This window comes from Coloeus monedula (assembly GCF_965178545.1).
Source record: "Coloeus monedula genome assembly, chromosome: 4".
Lineage (NCBI taxonomy): Eukaryota > Metazoa > Chordata > Aves > Passeriformes > Corvidae > Coloeus > Coloeus monedula.
The window spans coordinates 38163014-38177518 of NC_138784.1; the positions used below are offsets into that span (position 1 = coordinate 38163014).

Here is a 14505-nt window from a genome sequence, read left to right on the forward strand (position 1 = left end):
CCACTGATTTAAAGAACACAGCAAATTCTAATTTGAGAAGGATTATTTTTTTCATGTGTCTAGAATGAAGTATTTGAAATGATGAAGCGAACAGTGGACATCTTCCTAGAAGATATCACAGAGATGGTAAAAGGAGAGCTGCAGAAGCATACAAATGTAGGATAACAGAATCTAGTCTTTTTTGGAAACTCCCAATAACTTAAAGAATTTATTTACAATCTTTCCATCAGTCTCCTCAGCACTGCAGAGGCAGATTCACACCCCAGAGGAACTGGAGGGATATTACAGCTGGTGGTGGGGTCCGTGGCTGCGACCCAGGAAGAGGTGACCGGTCCGGGGAGATGGTCCCGAAAGGAATCGCCTGCCCGAAGTCTGGTATCTTCCTCTCAGCTGCTGGCAGAGGAGCCCTTGCAGAAGCTATCAGCTCTTTAGTGATTATCAGCTCGTGATTTCAGCTCAGCTCTGCAGGGCAGCCTCCAGGCCAAACCAGACCGGAGAGAGAGACGAGAAGACCCGTATGGCTGGTTCCGCACGAAGGGAGCTTTATTGGGGGGTCCCTCCGGCAAAGGGAAGGCCAGTGACGAGCTCTCCCTCACAGAGGCGAATTGGTCTTCTTTTATAGGGATACAGGGGATCAGCAAGGGGACCAATGGGTTACAGAGGGTCTGGGATAGACCAATGGGTTACAGAATGATCTGCATAGGGTATCCCAAAGGATTGTGGGTCTACTTTTCCTCACCATGACTCAAAGTCCTTTCCAGGGAGTCCTGCTGGGCGATTGCGAAATCTGTTATTTCAGCAGACATCCCTCCAGGGCAGTGGCTGGGCATATCCCACAGAGGGGGTAATGCAGCCTGAAAGAGGGTGAGAGTGGAGGGACAGAGGAGAGCACCACTTGCCAGCCCCTGGCCTGTCACTGGGGATGTGGGCTGCTGAGCTGTTGCTGAGTGCTGTGGGTGCACTGACGGAAACACATGGTCTAAGCAGCACAGGGATCGGTGCTTCTGCTGCATTTGCCTGTTTCAGTATTGAACATAGCAGTTAATTCTACAGTTAATGACAAGCAAAAAGACATGTTCTACATCTCACTTTTTCTGCACATTACTATAAGCAGTAATTCTCCTTTCTTTCAAAATTCTATCCTTTCTTTATCAAAAAGATAACATATATGACGTGATGTATATGGAGTTATATGTGCACATGTATAATATGCATATATGCATCTCTAAACCACCTTCCACATTTGAAAAATAATAATTTATTGACTATACTTCAAACTTTTGTAAATTATGGCATAGATAAATGTTAACAGGTATCTGTATATGAGCACAAATACCCATCTCTGTTTTTAATATGCACCATATACTAAATATGTATTTCACTCTACATAGGATGCACTACTAGTGCCAAAATGCTAAGGCTACATTTATTATCTCTGTACTAAAAACTTAAATCTCATGGTGGCTTTAGAGGAGCTGTACTAATCCATTCAATGAATTGCTGGTTTAACATTGTGAGTCATATCCAAGTTGTATCCTTGTTAGGATGTTAGGGCACACATCAATACTTGTCACACTGAAACACGTTTGAAAGTATCCCAAAAGCAGCTGCAGAACAAAATTAATCATATAAGCACAAAAATTATTATTTAAATAGCTGTTCTAAAGAGCTTAACTAACTGTTAAGGGCAAGACACCCAAACTGCACTCAAAGGAAGACAGTGTGTTGATCTCAAAGAAAAAGCACTGTGTAGTAATGTTGTCTTACACAGCCCTTAAATATCCGATTGGAATTGTATGAAATATTAGCTGAAATACCACCATTCCTAAAGTCTAAATAAGAAAACCAAAGGTAGTTGTAGAAGAGTGCTGTTGCACTTCGAATTTCTCATTTTTGTATCTAAGGCTCTACTTGCATATTTCTGTGAAAATGTTTCAGCATTAAAAAAAAGTTGAATTATCACACAGCTAGTGATAAATCCACGTTAGTCTGACCAAGACAAGGACAGCAGCTCAGGAACTACCAAAAAATTAAACTTTGCGTCATAGTGGATCTTTGTGAACTAATACCCCAACTTTTTTCAAAATGATCCAAAATGTTTTGTTGCTTTAAAATCATGGCAGTATTTATACATTGTAAAAGATTCTACTCAACCTTCAGTTCAGATTAGCTACTGCATTCATGCAGAATTTTGTAAGAAATGGACTAAATCACAAATACAGACTTACAAATACAGCAGGAACCAATACTCACCTTCACCTTCCAAAGACCAGTACTGGGATATGACACTGATTTATGGCTTGATGAAGATACATGTTTCTATCTAATCAATTAGGACAAAATAACTAGTTTATAATGAAAGGGTGTTGTGAATCTTATATTACTCTGTGCAAAGGCTGCTGAGACCTTTAAAGACAATTACACATCTGAGTGAAAATTATTTTTGAAAATACTGACTTTATTATAATCCAAAATAAAATTTCTAATGGGAAGTGAAGTTTTGTCCCCTTAGAGTGAAATGTGACTACTATCACTCTGTCTTTTCTGGCATCTATATAATTATTTCAAAATGAAATCTTACAACTTTGCACAAATAAATGAGACTATTAAATGCCCAGGAAAAAAGGAAAAAAAAATTTCCATTGATGCAAATATGTCCGTAATCCCCTTGCTTTTAAGGAGTTATCCAGTATCTATTTTGCTGATCTTAATCTCCTGTATTATATTTTTCTTTTGCCAAATCCTCTTTAAATAATTTTTTTTAATTACGCTATTCAATTCAACACACCGGTACTCAGTATGTTGAGATTTGCACACTCCCTTTTGTGAAACTTTGCTTAATCAGCTCCCCTCAGTACTCTACATCTCTGTATCATGTCCACAAAAAAGGCTGAATAACTCAGTAAAAATACTGCACTGACTTGGTGGGGCCCTGGGAAGAAAGTCTTGTTTTCATTTCCACACATTTTTCTTCTATTCCCCACTCCCTTGTGCTAATAGCTTATCTTATAAACCAAAACTCTATAAGGCTGTGACTGACATAGCTGTCACAAATGGGGAGGGTTGCTTTGCTCTTGTTCATCAGTAACACAAACACCAATCCATTCCCAACTGGAGAAACCTTGCTCTTTCTTAAGAGAAGTCTGGATGTGAAAGTTCTGCAAATTAGACTGTATTAACCCCCCCCACACACACACCTGGAGATGGCATCACCTATGAACAGAGTATTTGACTGTCAATCACTACAATAGTATCTTTGTGGAGCAACCTATTTCTTAGGTTTCAGCTAATAATACAGAACCATACCAGTCTTCAGAGAGATACTGCAGCGAGGTGAAGAAAACAGCAGTGACGCTGTTATTGTCTCCTTACTTTTGTCAGGATCACAAGTTTACACAGGAAAAAAATGCATGTTGTATACAAAATGCCCCCTACTTCTGTCTTCTTATTACAAGCAGGAACAAAAAATGGATGCATTATTAGCCTGACAGATAGGAAGCTGAAAACATCAGTAACAGATTAGGTTAAAAAAAAATCATTTTTCTATGATAATTAAAAGTAACTTCACCAACACTTTAAAAAGTAGCTAATTAGATTATTTCTTCTGTATTTAAAAAAATAATAATCAAATAATAGTCAAGAAACAACTCTAAAAAACACATTCATTATTACCGTTTCACATATGAGCTGAGTTCAAGGAGGTACTTGATAATAACCACAAATGAAACTAGATTGTGAATTCCCATGTAAGACACTCAGCCTTGCTCCCTCTCAGAAGCATTTAAAGAGAGAATCGTAACCTTCAGCTCTCAAGATTTCAGATTTGTGCTGCTCCTTCATGAGAAACATATTCCTTCAGCTCTTCCTTCCAGCACTCTGTCTATGGCTGGTGAGCTGGCCAGGAATGACAAAAGCAGGCAGACTGCTCAGCTGAGGAAATTTCTAAACTCCTTTTGAACTTTTATTTGTTATTTCACATTCTTATTTAATGCCTATTTATTTCTACTACAGAGACAGCTTACAAAAAAAGAGCCCAAAAAACAAAAACCAAACCAAAACAAAAATACTCCCAAAAAAAAACCCCAAAAAAACAAAAAAACCAACTTGTTTACTGCTTAGATGTGCTGCCAGGAAATCTCATTGTTGTAGCGGTGAGTAAAAATCCTGCACCCTGACTTATGTCTTACTCACCCTAAATCACGTATGAGCCATGCAGCCTTTCCAGATTAATGAAAGTGGTCAAGTGCTTTACATCACTTGCTAGGAGTCTTTCTGTGCATGGCCATGCTCATTACTAAGCTGTGGTGGTTTTACTCATGCCCTGTAATTCAAATCCTGATGCACAACAGGAAGTTTTCACTGCCAAATCTTTTGGAGCTTAACACAACATCAACAAGCTACAAAGCCAGGTGTTAAAACTGTCAAAGAGAGATAATTTGAAATAGAAAACACAAGAGAGAGCTCAACAACTATTTTTGTTCCAATTTGTTTTCAAATTTGCTGCAATTGGAGAGTTTCACCTGAACAAAATATTTTGATCAACTGTTGAGAGATATACTGAAGGATGAAATGCTTTCTGCTGAATTAAGATCAGAAGGGCAGAGCAGCAAAGGAAGGTTTACAGGGAATAAATATAACTAGAAATATAAGTCAGACCAAATGTCATGTTGAAAGTAGGTTAGTACAATACTAATATTATACTTGGTCAAATTCTCTCATGTTTTATGCAGAGTTAGTATATTTAGTGGCTGGCACCTTCTCAGTTTATATATCCAGAAATATTATGATCCAGCTCTAACCACTTCAAAATTATGCTTCCCTTTGATTTGCTTATTTTCCAAGTTCTCTCAGCTTGGTTTACACAGAACATACACAAGAGCCATCAGAAATCTGCACATCTTACACAGGGGAATTATCCCTTCACATTTACCAGACAAAACACTCTGCATTCCTTTACTGAATTTTAAAGGAGTTATGCTATCTTTCAGCCAACATCCTCTTGCCAGTAAAAACCAAAGGGAAGGTTTGTGACCTTAAAAACATCGTGGGCAAGTGAAGATTCACACAAAATAGCCCACTACGAGGTTTGAGAATAGATATATGCTTCCTCCTCTTCCAGCTTAATCCCCAAACACCCTCACTTGTCAAAAGGCTATTGTTAAGGCATGGGCTTCCTCCAAGACCACATCCTGTGAATCAGGTCAGAATGAAACACAGAGCTGATTTAAATGAACTACTCTTTGCGTGCCCTGTATGCAAGTGCAAGAAAAACTGTGTGACTCAAAAAATAGTTTAGTATACTAGAGAAAAAGGGACAGTGGACCTAGACCAGAATGAATACATAGTCAAAAAAATTAGCAGCTCTCATTTCTAATTCATGCCCTTAGTATTTACTAAATACAAGTTTCTGCTACAAAGAAGCTAGGCAGTGTACTCAAAGGCAGAAATTAGGACCAAAAAAAGCCACTTCTCTTCAAAAGAGGCCTGCTTTTACTTCACAAATACTGGATTTTCCACATCATATTTAGTAAGTGAACAGCCTATCAACAGCATTACACACGGGACCATTGATAAATGTTATACTGCTCCACAAAGCGCACAAAATATTCTTCATCTTTAACAAACTGTGCTAGTCTGTGTTGGTTGGATACACCAAAAGCAAGAGAATATGGCTCCTGGAGTAGAATTCCACCTCCAGCTCAGAGCTGGGCCCACATTTATGCTAGCTATTGACATTAAAATGATGACAAAGCCAAAACTGTCCTTATGAGGCAAGAAGGAAAAATAACTCATTATTTGGATGTTTCATTCTTAACTGATCCCATAGAAAAGACAAAGGATAGGCTTGTGGTTATGATGTGGAGATTGGGACTCGAGATATATATGACTTGAAATTCCTAGTGCTGCCACAAAGTCCCAGCCTGAGTGTGGGAAAATCATCCATTTTCCCTTTAATCTCTCCCTTCCCTCTGCACTGTGGGGATAATGTTTTTCCCTTTCTCCTGCCCTCCATGTAATGCAGTCATACAGGGCTGGACTAACTTCTGCACGCATGCATGCTACCTGTCATGGTAAGACATCAATCTAGTAAAACTTTCTGGGATCGAGGTATGGTTGACCCGAACAAAAAAAATCCACAGAAAGGACATTATTGTGTTTTTACTTGAGAGGAGAAATGTTTTTCAGTGCAACCAAACTCCCTAATCTCAGTGGTACCCCTCGCACTGCTTGTTGATTTGAGGTGCTCCGGCCTTCTAGGGACCCCCTACAAAATGCAGCCAAATGAAATATTCACTGCACTGCTCCTGAAGGGATTTTAAATTAAGGATTTTTAAGTTCATAGGGCTTCTATGTTCCTTGCTGTAGAGCAAAGAACTGGGTTCCCACGAGTCACTCCACTGTCAGATCTCATAGGCTCGTTGGAGGCATGAGGACACTCCAATACTGATATGCCAGGGAAATCAGTGTTTCCAAGCACACAACTAGCTTTCTGGGCTCCAAGAATACCCTGCCTGTGCTTTCAGGAAACTTAACAGGAACTGCAATATTTCAGTGCAATGCCTCTGGAAACACCCATACTGCACAAAGGCACTTTTTCTAAGGAAGTAAATCTGTCTCCAAAGAGAGTCCTTACATATCTGTATCCCAGTGGGCCACGGTGCTGTCAGCCCATGTTCCCAATGAATCATGGTTTCATTCAGCTCCTGAAGTCAGCTGAACCAAGGAATGAGAAAAGAGAATGAGAAGATCATCAAGGTGGTCACCAATTCCATTGCACAATGGAGGATCAGTGCTAATAATACTACGACTGGCAAGTGTACACATTTGGTTTTCCAGTGATGGAGATATTATATTTTCCACAGGCAAAATGTTCCCTCTGTTTAACTACTGTTTCGACTAGGAAGTTTTACTAAAGCCTAACTAAAACCTCCTGGGGTATAATACAAGCCCATTATTTTTATCTGAAGAGGGAGACCACTTACCTCCATTTGTGGCTATGAAGAACAGAGTATCCCAGGGGGCTGCAAAAGTGTGGCACCAAGCAAATGTTGCTGGGTTGTTCCAATTCTGCTGGTGCATTCACAGTGCATCATCCTGCAGACACACTCCCATTTTTGAGGAAAGGATTTTTTATTGAATAGTTGTTTCATCAGGAAATCCCCAAGAAGCTTCCCCAGGAACAAATGCAATACAAAAGAATAACTGTGATTGTTTTCTGATGGTGTGTAATACCAGCTCACAACACACCAATTAATACGGAATAAGTTGAGTTCTATGTTCTTATTTTGTAAGAGAAATAACATGAAAGCAGTAGAAATTTAGGCAGAGGTCTTAAGATCAGGTTGCTGAACACCCTCCTATCTATGATCCCAATCACAAATGACAGACGAAAAACATCATTCAACCTACACTCAATACTATTTGTTCACAGATACAAAAGCTTTGAGAGCTGATATTGTGTTACTTTACATTTATCTCAACTATATGAACATGTGCCTGATACAGATGATTAGACAATAAACAATAGTGAAATTTAGTGCAAGCTCATACAGCATGGAGCTCTTAAATCAGTTATAATATAGCATAGACAGATGGTACTGGATACATAAAGCACATTAAAGACTGTTATCTGTTTGATAAAGAAATAATTCAGAGCACAAGACAAGAAGCTGAAATTGCTGACAATCTGAACTCCTGCCAACTGTCCTGGCTTCACTGGGGCTGTGTGAATTTTGAACACACATAGTCCCAGGTGTCCACAGTGCTGACCGAAATTTCTGGCAGCTAGTTCAGTGCTTTTGAAACACTGCTGGCTTCCCATCATTAGCGGTCACTATGGGGAGGAGATAGGCAGTTTCTGGCTGCTTCTGCTGCCCTTTTCTGTTGCCTTGGCTATAGTGCTGTAAATGAAACTCTCAGCACAATGAGCAGCCTCCTTTCTTGCCAACCCACAAGGCAGATATCTCCAGGGCACTAGTGCTGAGAAAAGGAAGGCTATGACAAAATGGGGAAAGAAACTCATTTATTTATGCTCCCTAGATTCAGTGTGTCAAGAAACTCAGTGGAGCTTGGCCCTCAGAGACCAGACAAAAAAGTATCCAAGCAATTGAAAGGTCAAAGAGATGTGGGATTGCAACAGATGCCTTACTTTGGAGAGATTTGGGGAATTGTGGGAAAGGGTCACAAAAAACATAAGTAAGTGGTATGGAAGGGTTAGCTGAGGAAAGACAGAGATATGGAAGTCATTTATGGCACACATCTGGTATTCCAATGTGCACAGTACTCCCACTGACGTGAGCAGGAGCTCCACCCATGTATGGAAAACAAAAATATTTGTCTTGAGATCTGTCTGTATAGAGCAGCCTAGATGTTCTCCAAGTTTGGGGTCTTGTGATGGGCAGGATTTACCATATCACTGACAAACTACTTGAAATTGATGAGAGAAAAATGAGAGGTTTCCATGCTCATCTTAATGTCCTAGTGCAAAAGGGCTGGCTGAATGACACTAGAAGCCCTCAGAGTAAAGCTGAGATGCAGTGGTAGGATACCAAATGAAATGGACCTTAAGAGTCACTTTAACAGCACCAGCATGTGCTTTTGCCTAATCAGATCAAAGTATTTAGCTTGGGTTTGTGACACTGACGTTCAGTTTCCATTATTTTAACAACATTCACTTGGTACAACTAAGTGTTTTGGACCCCATTTTCTGTTGGACATGCTCACCAGGTACCACACATCTATTCTGCTCTGTCCTGCTGATTTACAGACCACTTCCCCAGCTTAATTGCTCAGATTTCTGTGCTCTACAGAAGAAGTTGGTTATGTCTCTTTACTCAGGTGGACACATAATACTCTTTGTCATTTCTTCCAGGAGGCCTTGCAGAAGATCCATTTCCTGAGCTCCCCTAAGATCTTCCTGTATAAAAATCCAATTGTTTAATGAAATTACTAGGGCTGGATCCACATAAGATCCACAACTGTTCATTCATCCTCTGGATACCACTATCACCATGCTACTAGGATCTTACTACAAGCCCTCAAAACTGAGGTATCTAGAAAAGTTTTAGGTTTACATGTGTGTACTGGATCATCCGGGGAGGCTGACGAGTGCTTTCTGATAATGAAAAGTGATATGAAAAATGCTGCAAGCAAGACAGGAAGACTTGATTAGGGGATACAGAGAAAAATAAGTCATATTCAGTAGCCTGTAAAGATGTCTGCCAACAGGAAGGAAGAAGCAGATAAAGGAGACAGCAGCAGACAGATAGCATGAACAAAGAGAGACTGAAAACAAAAAAAAAAACAAAAGAAAGAAGATATTATGATAGTAAAGGAATTAACTAACTCAGGAAAGAAGGCTAAAATTTTATCAACCAAGTCATACAACCAAAACTCTACAATTAATATATCAGATTAATCTCAGAGAAAATTCTCTTTGGAAGCATAAATGATGGTGCAGGGCTCTTGAAAGAAGAAAGTCTAATGATGGGAGGAAAACTTTGGGAACATAAAGCAGAGCACTGCAAGGAGCAGCCCCGAGGAAGCCAGACCAGAAGACCAGTGTGACTAGCAGATGTTGCTGACTCCCAGCAGCTGCACAGCTGGAGAGGATTCATGGCAATGCACTTGTGACTACACCACCAAATGTGTGAGAGTAGCTGAAATCAATCACACTTTCAGGTGACCTGGAGTAAAACACTATTGCCATTGGCATTTTGCTACAAGTCAGTATTACCGACTCACAGAAGGGAGATCCTGTAATCCAAACCCTGTACTAAAGCAGGTTCACCTAGAACAGGTTGCACAGGATTGCATCCAGACAGGTTTTGAATGTCTCCAGAGAAGAAGACTCCACAACTTCTCTGGGTAGCCTGTTCCAGTGCTCTGCCACACTCAAAGTAAAGAATTTTTTCCTGAAATTCAATGGAAATTCCTGTGCTTCAGTTTCTGCCCTTTGACCCCTATCTTGTTGCCGGGCACAGCTGAAGGGTCTGGCCCCAGCCTCCCAACACCAACTCAAGATAATACAGTGCAGTTATAATTTAGTGACCAAATAAGCTGGTTTTGCAAATAAATTCCTTCTTCATTCCTATAGTTTTAAGTCATTGTTTCATTTACCTTTCAACAATATCAATGGATTTTTTTTCACTTTGTTACTGTTTAGTGGCATATTCTACAACTAGAACAGTATCAAAAAGCAACCTGATGATTAATTTTGCAAGCAGTATAAAAGTGGTGGTAAAGAAATACAAATAATACTATACCCACAGTTAGAAAAGTATTAGAAAATATAGTTGTGTTTCAAGACATTGTTTTGGATAAAAACACTCTATGGTCCAGATGAACAGCAAAACTCCATCTGCTTCAAAGACAGCCAGCATTTCACCTCATGAATCCATCAGCTGGATTCTGTTCCTGTGTACATATATAGGAATAAACTTTTGTCTATATGATACTCAGGGAAAAAGAATGTGCTCTGAATACTTGTGTTCAAATATTTTGCATTACTAGTCACATCATAAAGTGTTCATGCAGTCAGCCTAAACATTAGTGGGTTTAGCAAGAAAGCAGAGGGACCTGTTCTATGAGACTTAGGTACCAAAGCACAAATTATGAAAATTTTGAGCGAAAGTGCATTTGAATAAACTACACACAGAATAATTTAAATCATTAGCAAGTTATTATTTGCTTTCGTAAGCTTAACTAAGTTCTATACAATTAAGAAAAAAGGTAAATATAATCACCTCAAAATTTTTATACCACAATAAAATAATCACTTTTATTAAACTTCATCATGTCCACAAACAAGAAACAACCAAGACCACATGCGCAAGCGCAACAAAATCGTTTGAGATGGGAGAAACAGCAAGGGAAAAGGAACTGATGGTTGCCGCTATATTCCTCACCAGCCTTGGCCTTGTGAGAAAGCCAACACAAGCAAAAAAATTCTTGAACAATCACTTTTGGTGAGAGTGAACTTCATAGAGGAAACAGCTGGGTGGCAACGACCTACTGTATTGACATACATAACCCAAATGTATTTTAGAATCCTTAGCACTTACATATAGCAACAGGATATGTCACAGTGACTACATGGTGTCAATCTAAGTGCCTTGCAGACAGGATGAAAAAACTTGTGACCCATAGTGCAGCAAATGTAAAACACCAGAGTGAGCAATGCAAAAGGCGCTGCTTTCAGCAGACAAGAGCAAAAGCTAACCAGATGATGAATTCATATGTTCCGTTGTCTTTTGCACATAGAGATACATACTTTTTCCCCGCAAAAATCAGTGCTGCCTTATTTCCAATTATAACATAAGCATACAAGAAATATGTTAGTCAGATTTTACTTTCAGTTGGAAACTCAGACTAGGTATTCACCACATTTAGACTGAAAAACTTTTTATCTGATCATTTTTATAGTTACACGGACCCAATGTACAGCTTTGTATACAACAGTCACACAGAGATATCACATGGATTAATGTGTTTGCTAACCAAAGATCTATTGGAATCAGCACTCACAAATGGTCAAGTTTTGGGATGTCCTACCTGTAATGCAGGACGTACATCTGCTCAGCAAACCTGAAGAGGCATTAACTCTAACAGCTCCATCAGGTCTGTGCTTAGAACTACTGTTTAGTAACCTACACATACTTCTGAGGCTACCCAGCTTGCATGGATCTCCATCACTGAAGAAGAAAACAGCATTCAATACTTTTAGGTTGATCCTTTGAAGCTTACTAGTAAGAAAAGCATTAAAATAATGTCTTTTTCATAAATACCCATCCACCTTACAGCCCAAACCTCTTTGGCAAAAAGATTTCATGAAACTTGCTTTAAAGGTGAATAAAGTAACATCTTTCCAAAAATGTGCCAGGAAGAAAATTGAGCAAAAGGCTGCCCCCTAAGCTTCACTGGAAATGTCAGACTTATAAGGGGATAATACAGAAAGGCTTCAGAAACTAGCAACTTTTTGAATGTTCAGCTCTTCTATAAATCCAGCTGGCTGGGGGAAGTTTTCAGACCATCATGTGCACAGGCTGGTCTTACTCTTTACAGATCATCTTTTCAAACTGCTCGGCAGCCTCCACTGAGAACATATATAGAGAAGGATGTCATGACTGGTAGGTTGTTTTTTTGGAAATTGGTTTGCTTTTTGTTGCTTTCTTTAAAAAAACAGTCTCTGAGATGCCAGGTATTGTCAAACCAATGAAACAGCAAATTGGTATCACCGTTTTTATCCATCCAGGCTGTTACTTTACTCACTAAAGTTCAGCAGGGTTCAGGACCAGATGCCTTGGCAGGCTATGACTCCCAGTTGGGCTCACACTAATTACTAATAGTTCCCAAATGGTTTAAATACTGAAGGCAAGTTGCTTAATATCTTTCTCCACACTTTTTTAAGTAAACAAGAAACACTTCTCAGCAGCCAATGTAACCTTCTGCTTTTTTCATGGAAAATAGTATTTGCAAATCTAATTTACTTTTCATGGAATATCCATTAAGGAATACCATTAAAAAACAAACTAAGAATATCTTCTATTAAAAATAAGTAAACAAGCAGGAATTGCATTGTGTTGAAAACCTATTATCTTCAAACTTATATTATCTTCATACTCATGTTATAGAAATGGACTGTTCATCACTTGTGGTAATCAAGAGATGAACAGTTTGCTTCTTTTTTACATTTCTGTATAGCATGTCTGACACCACCAGTGCATCATCTCTGGGAGATGGGGAGATGTGACAGAAAACTCCAAGGGAAAAGTTAAGTGGCATGGCCAAAATCTCATGTGGAAATATGTGGTAAGGTTTAAAAAGGAAACCAAATGTTCAGAATCCCAACCCTATGCTTTAACCACAAAACCAACTTTCTTCAGTAATACTGAATTAACCCAGTAACTAAAAACAAAGAAAAAACAAGTTCATATATTATGTGCATCTTGCCACTGTAACAACTCTAATGACATTTAAGTGTTCTCAAACTAACTACGATACAATTGAAAATACATGTTTAATTCCAGTGTGGTAATCAGTTCCACAAACTAGAAAAGCAAGAGGAGGTAGTCTCACAGCTTGCTGAAGCTGTGTAAACCACACATGCAGCCGTAATGTAGTGACTGAAAGATCTACAGAAATATATGCTGCTGACAAGAAGGGTCTCAATACTCATGTACAAAGCATGAAAAATGTTTTCAACTACAGCAGAAAGACTAATTGAAAATCAAGCAGAAGCTTTTTTAAAAGTTACTTAGGACTCAAAAAGAATCCCCTTATGAAAGAAAAATCCCTAAGCAGTCTAAAAAGTATTGTGACATCCTACTTCAGATAATCCAAGTTTTTTTTTAAATCACAATGAATTGGGGCTAGATAGGGGCTACAAAGAAGCTATTTTGAAGAAGAGAAAAACACAAGTACTTTTCACTGAGAAGCTGTTTTTCTGGTTCAGCAGTCCTGCAGCAAGAATAGCCAGATCATTTGAAAATTGAAAAGAAAATCAATTGCATGTTTTTATTTTAAAAGAGCCTCCCTGTGGGAATAGGTGTGGGCGTGAGATCTCTTTTTAAATTTCATAATATAACATAAAGCTGCCAAGATTTTTTTTTTAATTCTCTGTTTACTGGGTGCCAGAATGATTTTTCTCTCCTAATGATTCTACTGATCCTTATCAAAATTCATCTGTGAAGTGAATAACACTAACATTTAAAACCAGAATATTTATTCAAACAGCAACACTGAGCAAAACAAATTTCCAATGCTGCTATGGGAGTTCAGTGATGACAGCAAAAGTCTCTTTACTCATTTACCCCCAAATTCTGCATGCAGAAAGTTTGTATCAAAGATTTTTTCAAAGCAAATCAACATTTTTTGAGAACTGAGTTCCACAGGTAAAGTTTACAACTAACCTTGCTATCTTCGATCTCCTGGGTTTTTCCTTGAAGCGTTTTCCTCTCTCCAAAATCACAGGTTGACTTTAACGTAAGCTGACAAGAAAGCATGGAGCTCTCTGCCCCAGTAAGCTCCAAAGATTTTGGTGAGTACTTCTGTGAGCTGGGAGAACCAAGGTTGGGTATCGGGAGGGCAGTGTGGACAGGCTTTGACCCTACAGCTGGCTGTCTCAGCTTGGAGGCAACCCCAAGTACAGGCATGGCTTCTATAAAAGTATCTTCTTTCTGCCAAAGAAAATGCTCCTGACCTCAGTCTGGTAGACTCCAGCTTCAGCAATTTCAGAACAAATGCTTTAAACAAAAGTAGCAGTCATCTTTTCAAAAAGTCTTAAAGCAATAATATTACGAGTTTCACAAGGAAGCAAAACTTTTCCTTCATCTCTGCCCTTCTCCCTCGCAGCCACTCACACGCACTGCTCTGTGAGTCAGTGGCTCTGTAAGACTAAACGCTCCTTTGGGGCGTGAACTTTTCTTGAAGGTAACTGCCACAGAGCTGCCTGTCCGGGATTAAAGAACTCATAAATTTGCTTTCTCTTCTTCCTACAGCATTCCA

The 14505-nt window shown here is 39.1% G+C and overlaps 1 protein-coding gene across 2 annotated transcripts in view; it reads right to left on the minus strand.

The window, feature by feature from the left end:
* Positions 1 to 14153, minus strand: part of NAV3 (neuron navigator 3) — a gene marked incomplete at both ends in the record, with an annotated part of 256615 nt that extends 242462 nt beyond the window's left edge. For both annotated transcript variants that reach the window (XM_082281105.1, XM_082281104.1), the window contains one exon: positions 13911 to 14153. In XM_082281105.1, coding sequence (XP_082137231.1) covers positions 13911 to 14153 — 243 coding nt within the window. The remainder of the gene's footprint in view (positions 1 to 13910) is intronic.
* Between the last annotated feature and the right edge of the window lie 352 nt (positions 14154 to 14505).